This window comes from Monomorium pharaonis, unplaced genomic scaffold, assembly GCF_013373865.1.
Source record: "Monomorium pharaonis isolate MP-MQ-018 unplaced genomic scaffold, ASM1337386v2 scaffold_699, whole genome shotgun sequence".
Taxonomy (NCBI): domain Eukaryota; kingdom Metazoa; phylum Arthropoda; class Insecta; order Hymenoptera; family Formicidae; genus Monomorium; species Monomorium pharaonis.
Genome location: NW_023416021.1, coordinates 1 through 23,473, shown reverse-complemented (window position 1 = coordinate 23,473; position 23,473 = coordinate 1). Strand labels below are relative to the sequence as shown.

General features: G+C 31.3%; 3 protein-coding genes across 4 annotated transcripts; 1 reads left to right on the top strand and 2 right to left on the bottom strand.

Moving 5' to 3' along the window:
• Positions 1-2,487: 2,487 nt before the first annotated feature.
• Positions 2,488-23,467, bottom strand: LOC105830252. 2 transcript variants are annotated; one of them, XM_036295203.1, is made up of 4 exons: positions 23,213-23,467; positions 22,764-22,996; positions 3,297-3,458; positions 2,488-2,699 (listed from the first exon to the last, which is right to left on the bottom strand). In XM_036295203.1, the coding sequence occupies exons 1-3, from the start codon at positions 23,310-23,312 to the stop codon at positions 3,411-3,413; spliced, it is 381 nt and encodes a 126-aa protein (XP_036151096.1). In that variant the 5' UTR covers positions 23,313-23,467; the 3' UTR covers positions 2,488-2,699; positions 3,297-3,410. The 2 variants fall into 2 exon arrangements, with proteins under 2 accessions (XP_036151096.1, XP_028047010.2); XM_028191209.2 differs by lacking the exon at positions 22,764-22,996.
• Positions 7,125-9,583, bottom strand: LOC118648792 (actin cytoskeleton-regulatory complex protein PAN1-like). Its single transcript, XM_036295202.1, has 3 exons — positions 7,672-9,583; positions 7,450-7,571; positions 7,125-7,240 (listed from the first exon to the last, which is right to left on the bottom strand). The coding sequence occupies exons 1-2, from the start codon at positions 8,204-8,206 to the stop codon at positions 7,453-7,455; spliced, it is 654 nt and encodes a 217-aa protein (XP_036151095.1). The 5' UTR covers positions 8,207-9,583; the 3' UTR covers positions 7,125-7,240; positions 7,450-7,452.
• LOC114254133 lies at positions 10,044-19,721 on the top strand. Its single transcript, XM_028189692.2, has one exon. It carries the CDS (start codon positions 11,008-11,010, stop codon positions 19,555-19,557), a length of 8,550 nt encoding a protein of 2,849 aa, XP_028045493.2. The 5' UTR covers positions 10,044-11,007; the 3' UTR covers positions 19,558-19,721.
• Positions 23,468-23,473: the final 6 nt, after the last annotated feature.

The window sequence follows — 23,473 nt, the reverse complement described above, 5'->3', positions numbered from 1 at the left end:
ACAAAATGCAGTTTGGATCTAGAAAACGAATTTACCTCAAATGACATGCTGTCAGAGTGCTCTTAAATGTGTCAACCATACGAAATGTTAGTACGGAGTTAGAAAAGTGATCTGCCTCAACCACAATGCTGTCACAATGCAATTTGTATGTGGCCAGTTATACAGAACGTTAATACAGAGCTCCAAAATGAAATCTTTCTCAAACGACATGCTATCAGAATGTAATCTACGTCAAATAAAACTGCACATGAATATTGCACTCTGATAGCATGTCGTTTAAAATAGAGTCATTTGGTAGCTCCTTACTAGCATTTTGTACAACTGGCACATGGACATTGCACTCTGATAGCACCTCGTTTGAGATATCTCCGTACTAGAATTTTGTACAGTTAAAACATGTAGATTGCATTCTGGTGGCATATTGTTTGAAGTAGATTCATTTTGTATCTCCGTACTAAAATTTTGTGTGACTTGTACATGTAAATTGCATTCTGATATTACGTCATTCGAGATAGAGTTATTTTGTATCTCCATACTAGAATTATGTACGATTGGAACATGTAAATAGCACTCTGGTAACATGTTGTTTGAAGTAGATTCATTTTGTTGCTCCGTACTAGAATTTTGTGCGACTTGTACATGTAAATTGCACTCTGATAACACGTTTGAGGTAGAGTTATTTTGTATCTCCGTACTAGAGTTTTGTATGATTGGAACATGTAAATTGCACTCTAGTGGCATGTTGTTTACAGTAAATTTATTTCGTAGGTCCGGACCTGATGACTGGTACGTTTAAATTTAAATTTATGGTTATTGTATTAAGCACTTTAAGATTACCTGTATTAAAGCATTTTTTAATAAAAATTTAAATTAGAAATGTGTTAATCAAAATAAAATTAAATTATTAGACAAATTATTAGATATATTAAATTTAATCCGATAAGTTTTTTTTAAATATTTTTTATTCTAATACAGAGAGAGAGACAGAACGATTAGTTTAAATAATTTTTTAGATTTACTTTATTCAAACGTGATGTTATATTAAACATTATTAATTAAAGAAATACTGACTTGTTAAATTAAACAATAATAATAATAATAATAATGTTTATTGCTTATCCCTTGCGGGGTACAAGCAGACCTCCGCTCCGCTTACAATCAGTCTTCGCTTTCTCTGTACTTAAACTAATATCCGCCGCTTGACTCACATTCACATTCGCATTCGCTTGAGAGAGAGAAAGAGCATTCATACCTCCATTCCCATTCACACTTAGACCTCCGCTTCCGCTGCACACTTCTTCCATTCCATTTCTTTTACATTCATCCATCCACATGCGCTCTACCTTCTTTTCTTCTCTTCCCTTTCCCCCTCCCTCCTCTTCTATCTTCCTATCCTCCCTTAATCTATCTAACCTTTCCATCCACCACTCTCCATCCCCCTCCTCCCCCAATATTTCCTCCACCATCTCCTGCCAACCTTTTTGTACCCCCCAATCTATACACTCTTTCCAAACATGCTCCCACGTCTCCTCCCCCCAACCACACAACCTACATGTCCTCCTCTCCTCCTCCTCCCAATATCTCCCCCCCTCATTACTCCCCCTAACCTATACCTTGCCTTTACCATCTCCTCTCCTCTTAGCCTCCCTTTCTCCCTTAACCTCTCCACCTCCTCCACCTCCCAACCCCTCTCTTTATAAAAATTTCTCCTTTCTTCTTCCCACCCTGATTTTGCCTTGCCCTCCCTCGCTTTCTTCTTTATCTCCGTCCAACATCTCCTTGCCAGCTCTCCCCCTCCTCCCTCTTCTAACTTCTTTTCATATCCCCATGCTCTCATTCCCGCTCTTCCCTTCAATCTATCTCTTTGCAATTCTTCTCTTATCATATATCCTGGAACACTTCTCTTTACTCCTAACATCCATCTCAAGTATCTCTCCTGCAATCTTTCTATCCCTATTCTCATCTTCCATCCCCAAATCTCTACTCCATAACTTACCACTGACCACACCAACCTATCAAATAACCATAGCCTTCTTCCCCAATCTCTTCCAAACCTCCTTTTCCCTATTCCCCAGATCTGTCCTAAAATAGCCGAACCCTTTTTTACTCTTTCTTCTACATGTCCATCCTGTTTTCCATTTGCCAACAACGTGTACCCCAAGTATTTAAACCTATTTACCTCCTCTAACTTCTTTCCTTTCCAACTCCAGTTTACCTTCTTCTTTCTCCCCCCACCTCTTTTACATCTCATAATTTAAACAAATTATTCCTATAGTTAATAAATAATCATAAAATTAATGTTAGGAATAGTTATAAATATTTTTTATTAATACAAAGGATATATAAAATGATATAATTTTATTACTTTTATAAAATAAAATATCCAGTTTCTTATTATATTTTTAACTGACAGTAACAATTATATATTTTTCGAATTATATAATCTTTAAAAAATTTAAGAAAGAAAAAACAAAAATCGTACATAACATAAAATATTTATAAAATAAAACACTGTCAAACATATAGTCTTTTTTTGTAAGTAACATAAGTTCTAAATTAAATATAAAGTTACATTTGTAAAAAATAATTTTAATTAATCTTGTTTTTCTTTTTAGTCGATCTTGTGCGTGAGACAACCAAATTTTAAGAGATGCGCTTACATCCCCTTCACTGACGTCTTTAAATTTACTTCTTACAACCTAAAATCAGAATAAAAAAATTAATTTAACCTGTAAAAAATATTTCTATAAAAAAATTATTAATGTAAATGTTTTTTTATCAAAATAAAATAAAATTTACACAAAATATAGAGTACATAAAATTTTAAGCGCTAAAAAATATAAATAAGGGGTTTACTTGGTTGAAATTAAATATTATTCACTCCATATTGATATAATTTATAATATTTTTTATAATAAATAAAAACGTATTTATATGTATTTCAAGTTTCATTGTTCTATCCTTAGTAATTTGTTACAAAAAAAATTTTTTAATTTGCTTGTTTATGAACTCAACAAAGTAGAAACCTTTTTTAAACAAGTCATTTATTATTATATATTGTATATATATTATATAATAACGTTGCAATATATTTTTAAAAATATTTACTTTTTTTAAGAAACAATATTAACATTTGTATAATATAGTTTGCTTATTTTTACTGATATAAAAAATAAGTATAAAAATTTTTTTAATCCTCTTATTAAATATTTTATATTTAACTAACAATTTTACTTTTACAAAAATAAAGTTTAGAATAGAATTTCAGACTTAAATAATTATAAATATATTCTTACCAAATATAATTTTCCATAAAAACAATGTTTCAAATTTCTGTTTATTTTCTTTTTGTCCAGTCCAACTAAATTTTGCAGCTACTTCATCCACAAATAATATTTTCATAAACTTTGTCACAGTTTTTTCATAGTAGTTTGTGAGTAGAAATAAAGTGCCGATTTCTGTAAAAAAATTATTTTTTAATTTTATTATTTAAAAATTGATTTCAATAACAAATATTTACAACAATATTATAACCAATTGCATTTACAAAAAACAAATTAAATAATAAATAAAAATATTATAAAACTTAACTGTGTAAGTTTATTAAACATTTTTGTTACAAAACATAAGAATATTATGCAATAATATTTTTATCAAGAGGCACGGTAGTGCCTCGCGCCAAGTGTACGCGCAGCGAGGCACCACCGCTGCTTCTTTTATTACGCGAGACGCCGTTTGCGATTTTCTGTAATTATCGGATTTTCAATAACGGCTGAATCGATTGATTTCTAAATAAGTTTAATGGATAGCTTGGATCCGATTTATATAATGAAAGTATTTTTATTTTTTCCGCTACGTAACTTACGAGCGAAGATATTGCGATTAAAGTTTTTCGCTCAAGAGTAAATCTGTTTAAGAAACGTCGTAGTCATTATCGTCGTCGCCCGGCCGCCAGGACAAATGGCGGCGGTTTGTATTTTGTACTGTTGCTTTCCGCGCGATAGATGGCTTACGAATTGACACGGCCCACGAGTAACTATAGGTTTGTTCCTTTTAGCTATATTGCTACACTAGTGTTCTAACTTACTGCACCAGTGCAGCAGTGCAGTGAAAAAGAACAAACCATCTGTATCGCGATTGGCGATCGGCGCGCCGTCCGTATATTCGTGTATTGAGGTAATGAGGTTAATCATGTGACAGTTCGAGGTTAGTGTCTTGTTGACATGCGCGAGGTTAATGACGAGTTAATTTTTATTATTATTATGCATCATTTAGTTTTATGCATATTTTTTATATTACATCGTAGATTACATCATGGAAGAAAATATGGCTATGCCTAATTTGAAAATTATCAGATAAGTTACACAAAATTTTCATTTTTTGTATGAAATAAATATTCCGAAATAAGATTGATTCTTTGTGTTATGTTTTATTTTTAGTTTTAAAAGAAAGAGAGGAAGAAGTGCCTCGCGCTAAGTTTATACGTCCTACCATTGATTAAATTAAAAAAAGACAAGAAAAAGTGTCTCGCTCTAAGGGTATACTACCATGGATAAGCAGTCAAAATCGTGATTTATAAAAAAAAAGAGGATAATGTTGGCAAGCAAAAGTAGTACCCAGTACTCTGATGCCCAAGCTATTTAACTCAAAACGTACTGCTTTCACGCAAACATCACTGTGCAGTTTTCAAATTCACGTGGCCTGCATTCTTCTTTCCATATGCAAAATAATATATGGAACAAGAATAGCTGTTGCATCTACTCCAGTCCACAGGTCGGGTGCAAGGAAATGGGTCTAAGTGTGCCATGTGCAATCTGGAGATGCACTTACTGGAGAGTGGGATTAATATTAATAATTTGCAATCATATCAGTGAACGCAAGGACTTTGATTTGTTGGTGCATCTATGTACCAGGAGTTTTCATGAAGCATTCCAAGTAAGCTATCGAGAGCAGGTGTACCCTGAAAGTCCTCTGTGAAGGGAAGATAAGACCTTTGAAGAAGAACAGCAGTTGTGGTACAATATTATACTTGGACAGTATACAGTTTTACAACCTAACTTAAAGAATACCGTGCCTCATCAAAGTGCGTTGAAAAACCGTGCATTGCCTCAGCTATTTAGTATTATATTAAGAATAGAACCTCGCAGCGATAGATCAATATATTTGATAAGAAACTGCACTCATTAACGATAATATATTACTTCTGTAAATCAGTGATCATAGTGTGAATCTATTTTTACCTTTATTTCTGTATATATCTACTATGAAATTTTTTTTCACTTTTCTTTATTTAAAATTCCATAGTCTTAATAAGTTTGATCCTAAGATTTCAGCTGTTTAACGATTGAATGATGATACAGATAAAAAAAATTTCCATACATCATGCAGTGCTTAAAAATAGTATCTATCTTTAACTCTGTAATCAAAGATATATGTGCTTAAAAACAGTATCTAACAGTATAAATTTATCTTTCAGAGAGATGGTGTTTTTGATGTTATGACAAACTTAATCCGGAGCATAAGCAGATATATAAATTTCTAAGAATATTGTTTAACGCCGCTTAGCTCACTACTGACTGTGTTATTATAACGTTGGTTTACTTTGAACACTTACTTATGCAGAAAGAAGATGCTGTAGATGCTGCAATTTAATATAAATGTTCCTTCCAGTGTATATGCCAAATTTTACTTACTCTCAAATGTAATTTATATGATTTAAGAAAATAATGATAATGAAAATTCTTTAGTTTAAAGTTAGTTAACATAATCCAGAGCATAAGCAGATATATAAATTTATTCAGACATTGTTGTTTAACGCTGCTTAGCTCACCGCTGACGGTGCCATTACAACATTAGTATTATTACATTATTATTTATTTTACTCATATGTCAAATATCACTTTCTATAGATTTTGTTGTTTCTACTGTATCTCATTTCACTTTTCATTCAGTTTATTGTAAATATTGATAAAACAAGAAATAATATTTGGCATATAATATAAGTAAAATAATAATAATAATGTAATAATAGTAATAATGGCACCGTCAGCGGTGAGCTAAACGACGTTAAACAACAATGTCTTAATAAATTTATACATCTGCTTATGCTCCAGATTATGTTAACTTAATACAATCAATGCTATTAACTTTAAACTATTATTTTCTTACATCATAAAAATTACATTTGAGAGTAATAAGTAATTTGGTATATACACTGGAAGAAAGATTTATATTAAATTGCAGCATCTACAGCATCTTCTTTCTACATAAGTAAGTGTTCAAAGTATAACGTTATAATAGCATAGTCAGTGGTGAGCTAAGTGGTTAAACAATGTTTTTAGAATATTGGCTTATGCTCTGAATTAAGTTTATCATAATCATCAGAAACACCACCTTTCTGAAAGATAGATTTATACTGTTAGATACTGTTTTAAGCATAGATATGTTTGACTATATAAGTACTTACATAGTTAAATCTGTACCATCATTCAACGTTGAACAGCTGGGGATCGAATTTAAGACTGTAGAATTTTAAATAAAAGAAAGTGAAAAAAATTATATAGTAGATATATACAGAAATAAAGGTAGAAATAGATTCATACTATGATCACTGATTTACAGAAGTGATATATTATTGTTAATGAGTGCAGTTTCTTATCAAATATATTGATCTATTGCTGCGAGGTTCTATTCTTAATATGATACTAAATAGCTGAGGCAACGCATTTGACAGTATTCTTTAAGTTAGGTTGTAAAACTGTATGCTGTCTAAATATAATATTGTACCGCAACTGCTGTTCTTCAAAGGTCTGATCTGCCCTTCACAGAAGACTTTCAAGGTATACCTGCTCTCGATAGCTTACTTGCAATGCTCCATGAAAATACTCCTCCCACATGGATGCACGAATAGATCAAAATTTTTTGACTCGCGTTCACTGATGTTGCAAATTATTAATACTAATCTCACCCTCCAGTAAGCGTATCTCCAGGTTGCACATGGCACACTCAGATCCATCTCCTTGCGCCAGACCTGTGGACTGGAGTAGCCGCAATAGCTATTCTTGTTCCCTATATACTTATGGAAAGGAAAATGCGGGCCACGTGAATTCAAAACTGCACAGTGATGTGTTTATGTGAATGCTTAATATTTATTTAAAAAAGTTAAAATACAGTTAATTAAAATATATCAAGAGGCACGGCCAACTGTACGCGCGCGAGTTTTTGTCCCAGGACAGGTGCTCTGAAACGAAACAAAATATTATTATTTTATACACGTTTATTGTGACGTGTTGTTTCTATAGGCCTGTTTTTTGTCGCTGCACTGCTGCACCGGTGCAGTAAGTTAGAATAAGACAAATATTTTTTCTCATTCTAACTTATTGCACCAGACAGCAGTGCAGCGACGAAGAACAAGCCTCATATTGTTTTCGTATTACTTATATTACTTACTTTTTATTGGTACGTAATATATATGTTTTGGCCTCTCCCACGGCCTCTCCCACGGCCTCTCCCGCGGTTTTGCCCGCCGCCTCTTTTTTTAAATTTTTTATTTCCACGTTGCCAGCGAGGAGCTGTAAAAAAGAAAAAATAAAACATTAATAAAATATTAATATTTTTATCAATTTAATTAAAAAGAGGCGAAAAAACCACTGCAAGGTCTTGGTTACTTACGTCTTGTATATTGCTGTGGCAACAATGCTGATGGTGGTGGTGGGGCCGATGTCGACGGCGGCGATGGTAGTGGGGCCGATGTCGACGGCGGCGATGATAGTGGGGCCGATGTCGACGGTGACATAATTCCCCACGGCCATATCCATGGGGCCCACCACATCGGTGGGGCTGACGCCGCCGCTGCCGCCGCCGCCGCCGCCGCCGTCGCCGTCGCCGTCGCCATCGGCGGTGGCGGCGGCGGTAACGGTATTGTTGATAGTAAGGTCGGCGGCGGTGGTGGTGGTAGGGCCGATGTCGACGGCGACTGCGACGATGGTGGGGCCGATGTCGACGGCGGCGATGGTAGAGGTAGTGGGGCCGACGTCGTCGGCGCCGTCGGCGGCGGTGGTGGTGGTGGTGGCGGAGCCAATGCCGAGGGTCCTGCCACCGCCGCCGCCGTTGGCGGCATATTCGTCGTTTGTTGCACATGCAGCTTCTCTATTTCAGAAGCTGCATGTGCAATTATCTCGTCTCCGGACAAGTCCGTCTCCATCATTCTGAAAATAAATTTATTCTTTAGTTTAGTATAGATATCTAAGAATGTGTATATTTCTTAAATATTTGTAATATTAACAATATGATGTACTTACATTACGTCTTCATTAACCGCCATCTTTTCACTTTCTGGGGCCCGGCACAGATTTTTTCATAACGCATAAAGCTAATATTTCATGTGTTGTACGACCAACTGATTGGACGTTTTCGATTGGTCATAGATTAGAGAGATTTCCGAGTTTCTAGAAATGCTCTATCTTATCGCCAATTGAAAAGTCTAATTAACTTGTCGTACGATACATGAAATGTTAGCCTAATGTATAACGCATAAGAGAATTAACCAATCAAAGGTTTTTATTTCTAGCGTTTGCGAACACAGCTTTAGAAATTTTATAGCCGTTTGGATGATGTCTTTATTGTTGACAGATTGTTTATGGCCGCGGTTTGTCTTTATTATTGATACAGATTATCAATATAATTTGATTATTATTAAATCAAAGGTGAGAAGAAAGTATTGAAAATAATATTTTAGTAAGTATCAAAATAAATGTATAACTATTTTTAAAATAGACTCTTGGAATTTTACAAAATTAGATAAAAGCAAGCGGCGCGATTAAAAGTGAAACACGGTTATGTTATTTTTTATAGGTTTTGACACGTTTATACTTATTCTGACAATCCGAATTTTAACAATGCTTTTACAATTAAATATGTTAACATTTTATGATCTGAGCATATTCGTTGCAATGTATATTTTTGTTCTACTACTGATTGAAATAATCAAACTTTTGGATTTAAATATAGATTTAGGTGGTCGATTCTGTATTTCTGAAGGAGTAAAAATGTGAAAAGCAATAATAATTTTTTAGAAATATAGAACCTTTTGTATTAAAAAGCTAATTCGTCAATTTTGAAGAGTTATTATGAAAATATAAGTATATTTATGGATATAAGTACTGCGTTCTCAATGCTCGTTTGCCTTTATTTGATTTTTATATTATGTTATAATTAAAATAGTGTAAACTGGAAAAAAATTAATATTTTTATTTTTAAACAGAGCGTCTCTACTAACTTATTTCCTAAGTCTCGGAAATGGCTTTAGATTTAGATATGGAAAAATGTTTCAGATGAAAATTGTAGATAGGATATTAATAATGGAAAAAATATGATTTTGACTTTGATGTTGCCAAGGTCAGGAGGACGTATATAAATATTAAGGTGATCTTGTAATCTTGTCGTTATTGAATACCTGACCAATATTCATAGCCCGGTATTCATATTTGAGTCTTATTTTAAGGCCGGTATTCATAGTCGAATTTTACTTAAGACCCATCTTAAGCACGATCTTGAGACGTCAATGCTATTATTTCATTGGTTAAGTAAGTCTTAAGTCGGCTCGAAGCTAGACTTAAGACCATTCTTGAGCTTAAGATCGGTCTATGAATTCCGTCCTATGATTCAAGAATTGTCTTAAGTCTAGCTTCGAGCAGACTTAAGACTTACTTAACCAATGAAATAACAGCATTGACGTCTCAAGATCGTGCTTAAGATGGGTCTTGAATAAGATCGGTCTATAAATTCCGTTCTAATACTTTGATTGGTTGATGACATCTTAAGGCAGTACTTAAGACAATTTTAATTAAAAATAAGACATTTATGAATATTGGCTATAGTCGAATCTTGTGGCTTGTTCTTTTTCGCTGCATTGTTGCACTGTTAGAGTAAGACAAATATATTTTTTCTCACTCTAACTTATTGCACGAGTACAGCAGTGCAGTGAAAAAGAACAGGCCATTATATTTAAGATCATCTTAAGTATTGTCTTAAGATGCCATCAACCAATTATAGAGCCGTATTAGCATGTTAAGATATTGTTCGAAATGATTTTAAAATAAGATTTGACTATTAATACCGGTACCGGCCTATGAATACCGGCCCAAGTCAAGCCCAAGTGTTCATCATGTTTTAAAGCCGTTTCCGAGCTTTAGAGGGTGGGTCAGACTTTTGAGATGCTATGTTAAGCCTCGTCTATAATAGCTATAGTGGTAAGGTAGTTGTAATTTGCGACAGCCAATGAGTATAAAGCTTTTATGTTCCAATATTTATAGTCGGGTTTCATATTTAAAATTATCTTAAGTACTGTCTTAAGATGTCATCAACCAATCACAGAGTCGTATTAGCATTTTAAGACATTGCTTGAGACAATCTTAAAATAAGATTTGACTATGAATATTGGCCAATGACCTTACAACTTTACTACTACTGCTATTGTAGATGAGGCTTTATATGTAATATTTCTTTTTTACGTGTTATTTTAGTCACATAGATCTTATATTATCTACTGATTTAGAGAAGAGAGGTAAGGCTTTTTCTTTTTTTTTCCTTTTATTTTTTCTTTTTTATACATATATAATACAGCTGCTTTGCGTGTTTTTATAAATACGGCTGCTGTGCGCGTATATAAAAACGGCTGCTGTGCGCGTTTATATAAATACGGCTGCTGTGCGCGTATATAAAAACGGCTGCTTTGCGCGTTTATATAAATACGGCTGCTGTGCGCGTATATAAAAAAAACGGTTGCTGTGCGCATAAAAACGGCTGCTTTGCGCGTTTATATAAATACGACTGCTGTGCGCGTTATATAAATACGGCTGCTGTGCGCGTATATAAAAACGGCTGCTTTGCGCGTTTATATAAATACGGCTGCTGTGCGCGTATATAAAAACGTTGCTGTGCGCCTTAATAAACTGTGCGTTAATACAAAATTGTTCTATTTATTATAAACAATTATTTTACATAAAAATGTCCATAAAAACAAAAGAACAAATAATGCTCTCGTCAGAAGAAAAAAGTATTATTGTTCAAGGTGGGTGGTTAGAAGATATGCACATGGAGCATTTTAATCACCTTTTAAAAAGTAATTCAAGTTATAAACCCGTTAGTACGTTGCAAACTTATATTCCTGATACAATACCGTCTATGTCAGAAAATGAAAAACATATACAGATTTTACATAGTTCTGATTTTGATTTAGATACTTGTGAATCTAGTTCATTACATTTGTATAAGTTACATGAGCTATTAAATGTTAATGGACATTGGGTGTGTTGTTACTATGATAGAAAAAACATATATATTTTTGATTCGTCTAATAAAAAGAAGTTGCACAAACGTCATGAACAAGTTTTGAGACGATTATTTCCATTTTATTCTTTTGATAAAAAGCCTATAAGATTTCCTACTGTGCAACAACAACCAAACTGTAACGATTGTGGGGTTTTTGCAATAGCTTTTGCTACTTCGTTATTATTCAATATTAAACCCGAAAAAGTAAGATACAACATTAGCAAAATGCGCTCGCACTTATTAGACCTTTTTCAATTTAATAAGATTGAGCACTTTCCTCAAGATTTAAAGTATGGCGTGCCTCAGACAGTGCTTCCATTAGCAGTAATAAGAGCAAAAGAGGCTGAAGCGTTTCGTTTACGTACCAAACGTCAAAGTGAAAAAACGCAATCACAGAAATTGAATAAAAAAATTTGCAATTCTCAACAAACTAAAAAAGAATTATCAAGCATATTAATATCAAAAAATATTGAGCAGTTTGATAAATCTCAAAATGAATCGTGCGTAGAAAATATTGATTCTAATAATAAATATAAAAATAACGTGAAAGTTTACGAAGTAAACAAAGATATAGAAAATAAATTTGCTAATAATCATCTACAAAATAAAAACGATTTTGAAGTCAATAAAAAGAAACGTCGAGAAATGACGCTGTCGTCAGAACAAAAGAGTATTATTGCTCAAGGTGAATGGTTAAATGATCTGCATATGGATCATTTTAATCATCTCTTAGAAAAGTATTCAGCTTATAGACCTGTTGGAACATGGCGAGTACAAACAATAGATAGAGTGCAACCAATACCAACCAATAAAAGACATATACAAATATTACCTGTTACGAGGTTGGGACTACATTGGACATGTTGTTATTATGATACAAAGGATATATATATTTATGATTCTTTTAATTCAAAAATGTTAAGTGACTGTCAGAAACAATTTTTAGACAAATTATTTCCAACGTATGATTTTATTAAGTGTCCTGTAAAATTTCCTTTTGTGCAAGAACAACCGAATACGCATGATTGTGGTGTTTTTGCTATAGCATTTGCTGTTTCGCTATTTTTTAACACTAAACCAGAAAATGTAAGATATGACGTTAACTTAATGCGTTCGCATTTAATACAAATGTTTGAATCCAATAAAATTGAGCACTTTCCTCTAGAATTAAATCAATTTCAAAAAAATTATGATTCCTGGCAAACCCCAAAAAAATTAAATAACGATTTAATAAAAACGCAAAGTTTAAAAGAAAAAAAAGTACAATCAATAATAAATGATATTTATGTTGAAAAGATTGATAAAGGATTAGAAAGTGAATTGTATATTGAAAATATTTATCATGAGATGAATAATACTATTAATAGTGATGTATGTAGTGATAATAAGCAAGAAAAAATAAACATTCAAAATACAAATGCAGAAAATAAAAATAAATATTCGGAATATAATTTTGAATTAGGGCATATTAATAAAAATAAACAATATCAGCAAGAAAACAATAAACATAGTAACAACCAAGCGCATTATGGTGAAAAAATAGAAAGTTATCGTGTTAAAAAGCGGCTCCGATATCAACAGGATTTAGACACTAATCGTGCTAAAAAACGAAGACTATATCAACAGGATTTAGAGAATAATCGTGCTAAAAAGCGATGTCAATATGAACGGAATTTAGAAAATAATCGCGCTAAACAGCTACAACGATACAAACGAGACTTACAAAATAATCGCGCTAAACAAGTCCAACGATATAAACGAGACTTACAAAATAATCGCGCTAAAAAAGTAGAACGTTATAAAAAACATTTAGAAAATAATCGTATTAAAAAACGATGTCACTACAAAAAGACTTTAGAAAAACAACGTGTACAAAAACGAATACGTTATTTTATCAATTCTGAGCGTGAACGAGAAAGACAAAAAGAATTATCTTCTGATCGTAAGTGGCTTTACAATAAGCGATATTATCAGAAAAGAAAATCTGAGTCCACATTTGCAGAGAAAAATTACAATATTGCCAAAAATGTTAATAAAAAGTATTCAAAATTTCGATCAACAAATTTTATAAAAATTCGCAGTTCTTTTGACACATTAGTTAAAAATATTTTACATGTACAAAAAATTACAGATTGTAGTAAAGGTTATATTGAAGAACGACTAAAAACAGAACAAATTGTACGCTGGTGTTTCATTATTAGAAATAATTATATTCGTAATATATATAAAACGCTAAGTCTGCTTAAAAATAAATCGGAAACATGTTTAACTGTTGCTGCAGAATATTCTACAGTTGATGATAAATTAAGTGCGTTATGTGGTATATCTAGACATACAGCTTCGTCCGAGAATTATTTCACAGATTCCATGTATCATAATATAACTTCATCCGAAGTCAATATAAGTGAACCTTTAATATTAAATACAAGAGGACAAATTGTTAATGCGTTACCTTTAATAGAAGCACGAGCAAAAAAATCGTGGTTGTGCAGTATTTTATGTAAAGTTAAGAATCCGTTTCTAATTGATCGATATCAAAAATTCCTACAAGCTATAAATAAATGTACTTTAAAAAACATACCAGAATTAATGCAAAAAATTTATGAATGCACTGTGACAATTTTTGATAAGAAATTAGGTAATGCTAAGAAGGGCCATGCACATAGTTGTTATATTGATTTAAATCTTTGTAAAGCTATGTCTATTCCAATGCAATTATTATCACCTCATTTCCCAAAAGTAAGAAATATTAGACGTTTGCTTTATCAACTTTACAGCTTTTATAAAAAAATGTTAGAGCTGGATGAAGCGTTAACTTCTGGTGAGGTTGATAAATTAAAACAAATTATAACTTCAGTACAAGAGAAAGCAGATATGTATAAGCATCAGCAAACTGATACAATTTTGAGTGATGATGATATTATTTCTAAATATCATAATGCGTTTATAGCTTTGAAAAAACGTTCATTGGACACACCGCGGTATATTTGTGTGTCATGTGAGAGACTTTGTTATAAAAAAAATGTTTCTAAAATTAGTAAACTTCAGACACGTAGAAAAAATCCAATTTGGAAAGATTTAATGGCATACGTAGAGCAACAAAATATTAATCCGCAATATATATGTCATTATTGTGATAAAAAATTTCGTAGCGGTTTGTTGCCTGCTTATTGCATTTTGAATAATCTCTTCGCTAATGATGTACCGGAGGTAATATCGTCCCTTAATCAATTTGAGAAAATGCTTATACAGAGAGCTAAAGCTTTTCAAACTGTAGTTAAAATGGGAACAGTTTTTAATAAAAAAATTCCTGAGAGACAAAAAATACAGAAAGTTAAAGGTACAACTTTTCATTTACCACTTCCCTTACAGGAGACTTTTGATAAATTATGTTCTAAAACTGATCCAATAAATTTAAATCATGAACTATGTATTTTGGTAAGAAATATTCCAACCAAATCAAAAATCATTTGGGAAGATTTAGTGGATCTTAAAAAAATATATGAAGCTTTAAAATGGTTGAGAATTAATAATTTCTTATATTCTGGTATTGTATTGCCCAATACTCACAATAAATTAAATTTAGGAAATCTTAATAATGCAGAATTTTATATTCAAGAAACAAAAAATGATACAGAAGTTTTATTTAATGAAGAATGTAAACCGATAAATAATTCAGATTTACAAATGCAAGAGATAACAGATCACGTGGAAGTTACATTGCATCAGCGTGAGGCTATGTTAACTCAAAAAGATGAAAGTGACAGTTACTACGAGCAATATACTATATATCCATTGTATGAAAAAAAAGAAAATAAAACTGCGACTGCCTTGTATCAAATGTTAAAAATTCAAGATTCATCTTTGGATAATCGCGAAAAAAATTTGGATTTGATGTGTTTTCCAGATTTATATCCATTCGGTTCGAATGGACAATGTGATGAAAAAAGACCGGTCAAACTTCAAGAGCATGAATTTATTAAATGTCGTTTAACGTCTAGGCATCCACGATTTAGATTAAATCAACAATATTTATTCTATTTGTTAAATAAAGCGAATATTCGTCAGTTAAGTCGTGGAATTTATCATAAAATGAATATAACTGATCCACGAAGTCGTTATACAGCTGCAGAATACTTAGATGCTATGTCTAAAGATGCGTTGGAATCCAATTTAAATACTATATTTTCTTCACTTCGAAATACTGAGCAATATTGGCGTCAACCAAGAAATGATTTAGATTGTATGACCCGACATTATGGACCTGCAACATGGTTTATAACGTTAAGTCCTAGTGAATGGTTATGGGACGATTTAGGTGATTATATTCGTGAAGTTAATGGATGGCAAAACTCTTCGTTGAGTACCAGTGAACTTGTTGCTAAAGATCCTGTATCAACGTCGAGATTTCTTGATAATAAATTTCGAGCAATGATAGATTTTATTTGTTCCAAAGATTGTCCAATTGGTGAAGTAACGCACTATTTTTGGCGACGAGAATATCAAGGTAGAGGCATACAACATTTTCACTTGTTAGTTTGGATTAAAGATGCACCGATTTTCGGTGAATCCTCTATAGAAGAAGTTTCTAAATTTATTTTAAAATACATAACCTGCAAAAAGCCAGATAAAAATATTTCGCCATTATTGTACAGACGTGTTACTACGCATCAACGACATAAACATAATGATTATTGTCTTCGTAATAAAAAAGTAGGACGTAAAGTTATTCGTTGTTGTCGTTTTGGATTTCCTCGTCCCGTTACTGAAACACTGCGTATGAGAGATGTAGCAACTTCGATAGCAGGCAGAAAACAATTAAAACATCAAAGCAGATTGTATGATCTTCCTCGAATGGCTGATGAAGTTGATATTAATGATTACAATTCTGCTCTTCTTACTGCATGGGAAGGAAATATGGATATACAATATATTGGTGAAAAGTCGACACTGCTTACATGGTATGTTACTAAATATGTGAATAAACCAGGGAAAAGTGAGTTGTCGGACTTTGATCTTGAAAGTTTTAAGAATAATAAAAGCAAATCATTGGCAAGTGTTCTTTGGAATTTTGGTTTACGATCTCTAACTAATAGAGAATGTGGAGCTCTTGAAGCTGCTGATACTTTGCTAAGTATTCCTTTATATGGGACTGATCGCAATACAACTATTAAATGGTTAAACGTTAATCGCATACGACAGCGGAAATTAAAAAGTCGTAAAGAAATTGAAACTCTTGATGGTGAATCTACAGATATATTTTGTCCATCTGTAATAGATGATTATTATCCAAATAGATCGCAAGAATTGGAGTCTGTGTCTCTTTATGAATTCGTACAATGGTATGATATCACGACGATTGAACCGCGAAGTAACAATATTGAATATTATAAAATAAATAATAGTCATTATCTTAAACGGCGACGACGCGCATGTCTTATTAATCACTATAAATACAATGTTGAAACACGACCGGAAGAATATTTCTTTTCTTTATTGCTTATGTTTAAACCATGGCGAAATTTAAAGGATCTTAGAGATGATTGTAATACATATGCGCAAGCATTTGAAAAAGAAAAGTTACATCTTACGGAGGCATTGCAATACCACGAAAAGATACAAGAGTTGCAAAAAGCATTTGAAAATGCAAAAGAGTTGGTTCGACAAGAAGATGAAAAATTACAAAAAAATGTGTCTCAGGATGACCCTGATAATCCGATAGGTGTTCAAAATATAGAAGCTGGTGAAGCGATGCAAGATTTTAGAGATCTTGGTGATAAAATAGATGAGAAAATCGATGTTTCTGAAATGATAACAAAATTAAATTCGGATCAAAAAAGAGTATTCGATAGAGTTATTGATACTGTAAGGTTGAGGAATTCAATATTACGATTATATGTTAGTGGAGAAGGTGGAACTGGAAAAAGTTTCTTAATTAAAACAATTAAATGCTGGATAAAACAAAATCTTAACAAAGATACTGCTCTAGCGGCACCTACTGGTATAGCAGCGTTTAATATTGATGGTTTGACAGTTCACAGATTGCTCCAATTACCTGTTGAACATGGTCAGACTTCAAAGTATAAACCATTGGCTAATCATGTTTTAAAAGTTTTACGTGCAGAGCTCAAAGATGTTGTTCTTTTTGTGATTGATGAAGTGTCAATGATATCAAATTTGACTTTAATGTACATACATCTTCGATTAAGTGAAATATTTGATACTAATGATGTTGAAGAGGGTTGGTTCGGTCGAAAACACATTCTTTTATTTGGCGATTTGCTTCAATTACCTCCCGTACGTGAGGATCCTGTTTTTGTGCAATTATCTAATGACAAAATTAAGACATGTGTTGGTTCTTTAATTACCGTTAATTTGTGGACTACATTATTTTATTATGATGAATTGACGATTAATATGCGTCAGCAAGAGGATGATACTTATCGACAATTGTTGTCGAAAATTCGTATCGGTTCATTGACAAGGTCTGATTGTGCCAATCTTGAAAGTAGAAAAATATCTTTTAAAGGTAATTCTATGGAATCGAGATTAAAGGAAATATGTGATTTTATGGACAATTTGCCATCGGACACTGTTTGTTTATTACCTACTCGTGATATGTGTGAAGTTCTTAATACAGCTATGTTAAATCGTATTGTTTCGAAAGAGATATTACTAATTGCCGAAGATACAATTAACTGTACTCCATATGTAAAAAAGAAAGTTTTAAAAGTGTTGTCGAATAATGATGATGATAATTCCAAAACTGCTGGACTTTCAAAAGAAATTGTAATTAAGATTGGAGCAAAAGTTATGATAAGACGTAATATTGATGCTACTTTGGGTCTTGTGAATGGTACAATAGCTAAAGTAGTCTCGGTGGTACAAGATACGTCTACTGGTTATGTAGAAAAAATTAAACTTCTTTTGCCATCAGGATTAGAATATTTAATTGAAAGAGTGAGCGTCAAATTTGAAGTGATTGATAATGCTTTTGTTATCAGAAAACAATTTCCACTGTGTGTAAGTTATGGAATAACCATTCATAAATGTCAAGGATTGAGCTTACAAAGTGCCGTTATGGATGTAGGCAACTCTATATTTAATTGTGGTCAAGTTTATGTTGCATTGTCACGAGTAACGTCTCTAAAAGGGTTGCATCTCATTAACTTTGATCCTTCTTCAGTGACAGCTGATAGAAAAGCTATTGACGAATATAATCGGCTAAGATATAAGTACAAACCAGAAGTAGAAACAATTTCTGTTCCAAAAGAACGTCACTGCAAAGTGAAAGATATTCCATGGACATTGTCGAAAGTAATCGCTTGTGTTCAGGAGAATGGTCAAAATCAAACATTACAAATAAATACTACTTGGATTTTACGTGGTTTTCAAAATACAGACAATGTATCATGTTACGCTAATGCAGTTATACAATGTCTATTGCATTTATGTGCTATTAGAAAGCAATTGTCTAATTGTGACAAATCAAATGTTTTACGTATGTTAATGCATCGATATGAATATGGAATGCGTAATTTGAATACACATGATATTCGACAATATTTAGGAGAATTATTTTCAATGAACGTAAAACGAGATGCACTCGAGTTTTTTACAGTTTTGTGTACAAATTATGACGGTATAAGACAATCAGTAGAACATCAAATAACTTCTACTACTCGATGTAATTCTTGTAATATTACTAAAACAATCAGTTATAATAATTTAGTTATTTCAATATCTATTAACAATTTGAAAAAAAAGAGCTATAATCTTAACGATTTATTACATGTTACATTTTCACATTGGTGTCGATCAGATAAAGGGTTATGTGAACATTGTTCAGGAAATGATATATTGTTTAAAAATAAACTTACATTGACGAATGATATAATTATTATTCATTTAGCATTATTTTCATTACAAGAAGGTAAAGTAGTGAAAGCAATACGTAATTTTAATATATCTTCTATTCCTACGACTAAAGTATTAATAGCTGGACAATCGTATAAAGTAATGAATGCTATATTTCATAGTGGTTTATGTATTGAAGAAGGACATTATACAAATATATGTAGAGAAGGATCATCCAATATTTGGATTGAAATTGATGATGCGCGAATTAAAAAAAGCCGCTGGCCCAGAGGTGCCAAAGATCTTTATGTACTTTTCTTACAAAAAGTTGATAAAAATAATCATATTGAAAAATTACATAGACCGTAATTGATCTGGTTATAACATTTATATTTATTAAGCAAAATAATAGAAGACAAAGATGAAGACGTTTTCATATTAATATATGTGCACAAAAATAAATTCTTGTATAAAATAATTTAACACTATAATATGTTGTCATAACAAAATTATTTTATAAACTTTATAAAAAACAAAAAAATTATTCTTTTTACAAAAGTAATAATACAGAAAAATGCGTTAAAATTTTTATACGAATTAGAACACCTACTTATTATTTTATTATCATACTTTGGCTGACATTCATAATTTAAGCTTCCATTAAGCCCATATCAGATTGGAGATTGAAGTTGAGATTGAATTGAAATGTAAGCAGAAAAAACAAAACCAATATATTAAATTTCAATTCAATTTCAATCTCCATCTTTAATTTGGTACTAACTTTCAAATTGTTTTAAGAATCTCCATATATATTATAATAAAAAGAAATGAGATAGCTTACACTACAAAATGAGTGAAATCCCACCAAAATTACCTTTTTAAAAAAAGGTACAAAAAGCGCCAAGTATACGCGCGCGAAGAAACATCCTCAAAAATGTATTTTTGTACAAAACAACTTAGATTTAACATTACAAAATGTCTGTACAATACAAATTATAACAAAATACTTTTTTTAAAAAAATACAAAATAATTTGGCATTATAAATGTGTGAAATTTTAACAAAATCATCTTATTAAAAAAAAATATTTTCCCTACAAAAGAAATGATATGAAGAAAATGCGCCAACTAAAAAAATGGATGTTTATACGAACTAGAACATCTACTTTATTATTATTATTCTTTGACTGGCGTTCATAGTTTGGTTTTTTATTAAGCCCATATGAGACTAAAGATTGATATTGGGATTGAATTGAATAAAATGTAACCAATCACAGGTACAAATATTCTTTAACTTTGCTTTGGTTGGTCTAATTTCAATTTAATCTCAATCTTAATCTGTAGTCTGATATGGCTTAAAATTGTTTTAAGTTTGTCTTTAGATACAATTTCATTGAAAATGAAGTATTTAACAATAAACTTAAGATTTTAAATATAAGATCAAACTATAAATATCAGTCTTTTATATTAAATTATTGGCTGTTGTGCGCCGATACAAGGCTGTTGCGCGCTTTTAAAAAACAAAAAAAAAACAAAAAATTATTTTCTCTACAAAAAAAATGATATGAAGGAAATGCGCCAACTATAAAAATAGATGTTTATACGAATTCTTTGGCTGGCATTTATAGTTTGATTTTTTATTAAGCCCGTATCAGATTAGAGATTGATATTGGGATTGAATTGAATGAAATGTAACCAATCACAGGAACAAAACAAATATTCTTTAACTTTGCTTCGATTGGTTAAATTCCAATTCAATCTCAATCTCAATTTCTAGTTTGATATAACTTAAGATTGTTTTAAGTTTTCTTTAGATACAATTTCATTAAGAATGAAGTATTTAACGATAAACTTAAGATCTTAAATATAAGATCAAACTATAAATATCAGCCTTTTATATTAAATTATTGGCTGCTGTGCGCCAATACGAGACTGCTGCGCGCCTGTAAAAAACAAAATTGTCAGGAAGCATATCAGCAAGAAATAAAGGAGATAATATTGAGCTGGCAAATAAGTATTTTAATACAAATAAATCACAAATATTACAAATAAATATTTTAATATAAATAAATATTTTACTACAAAAACTTGGCGCTGCTAAACCGAATAATTTGCCAGCTCTCTTCTTTTTTTTCTACATGCATTTGAATGTTGTGTGTGTGTGTGTGTGTGTATGTGTGTGTTTGTGTGTTTGTTTAGTATATAATTTAATTTATAAATCTCTTATGCGTGGGTACGTTCGAACATGTGTGTATCTTTTTCTCTCTCACGCGTGCGTACGTTCGAATATGTGTGTCTCTCTCTTTCTCTCTCATGTGTGCGTGTATGTTATTCGATTGTAAGAAAAATTGTAATTTTATGTAGTTATTATTTTAGTATGTAAGTTAGATTGTAAGAAAGCGATTTTGTATTAAAGCAAATTATTCGGTTTAGCAGCGCCAAGTTTTTGTAGTAAAATATTTATTTATATTAAAATATTTATTTGTAATATTTGTGATTTATTTGTATTAAAATACTTATTTGCCAGCTCAATATTATCTCCTTTATTTCTTGCTGATATGCTTCCTGACAATTTTGTTTTTTACAGGCGCGCAGCAGTCTCGTATTGGCGCACAGCAGCCAATAATTTAATATAAAAGGCTGATATTTATAGTTTGATCTTATATTTAAGATCTTAAGTTTATCGTTAAATACTTCATTCTTAATGAAATTGTATCTAAAGAAAACTTAAAACAATCTTAAGTTATATCAAACTAGAAATTGAGATTGAGATTGAATTGGAATTTAACCAATCGAAGCAAAGTTAAAGAATATTTGTTTTGTTCCTGTGATTGGTTACATTTCATTCAATTCAATCCCAATATCAATCTCTAATCTGATACGGGCTTAATAAAAAATCAAACTATAAATGCCAGCCAAAGAATTCGTATAAACATCTATTTTTATAGTTGGCGCATTTCCTTCATATCATTTTTTTTGTAGAGAAAATAATTTTTTGTTTTTTTTTTGTTTTTTAAAAGCGCGCAACAGCCTTGTATCGGCGCACAACAGCCAATAATTTAATATAAAAGACTGATATTTATAGTTTGATCTTATATTTAAAATCTTAAGTTTATTGTTAAATACTTCATTTTCAATGAAATTGTATCTAAAGACAAACTTAAAACAATTTTAAGCCATATCAGACTACAGATTAAGATTGAGATTAAATTGAAATTAGACCAACTAAAGCAAAGTTAAAGAATATTTGTACCTGTGATTGGTTACATTTTATTCAATTCAATCCCAATATCAATCTTTAGTCTCATATGGGCTTAATAAAAAACCAAACTATGAACGCCAGTCAAAGAATAATAATAATAAAGTAGATGTTCTAGTTCGTATAAACATCCATTTTTTTAGTTGGCGCATTTTCTTCATATCATTTCTTTTGTAGGGAAAATATTTTTTTTTAATAAGATGATTTTGTTAAAATTTCACACATTTATAATGCCAAATTATTTTGTATTTTTTTAAAAAAAGTATTTTGTTATAATTTGTATTGTACAGACATTTTGTAATGTTAATCTATACTTACAACTTTATCTCTAAATTTTTCATCATGTTTTAATTGCTGTTCAATATTTTTTACATCATCAAGATTTTGCATGGGAAATTTTTCATCTAAGATTTTGTTCTCAGTATCATAAACCTGATTTTCCAATTGCTCAGAATTGTCCTGCTTTTTTTTCAATAAACACTCGCATCTTTTCACTCGATTAGTGATATCTATTAAACTTTTAACAACAAAGGTTTTGAAATTTTTGTCTTCTGCAAAAAAAAAAAAACATAAAAGTAATATTTATGTGTTTATTATATGTTAAGTACAATAAAAATATTTATAAAAAAACGTTATAAATTATTAAATACAAAAATAAAATATTAATTTAATTGTCATGTCAAGAGATACGGTAATGGCTTGAGCCAAGTAAACGCGCAGTATGAGACCGTGTATTTAATAATATTTTACAAACATGGAATTTTTACCTGTAGCCTGACTTGTGTTATATGCCTTATTTATCTCACATAAGTTGTCACTTGCATTTTTCAGAGAACTTGAACTGCTTGCTTTTGTGTTATATGCCATATTTATCTCACATAAGTTGTCACTTGCATTTTTCAGAGAACTTGAACTGCTTGCTTTTTGGTAGTTATCAACATCTGCTTCAATTTCAATATCAGAATTGGTTTTACTTTTTTCAATATGATCTATATTTCTCGTTTTATTGGATATAAATGTAGCTTTTA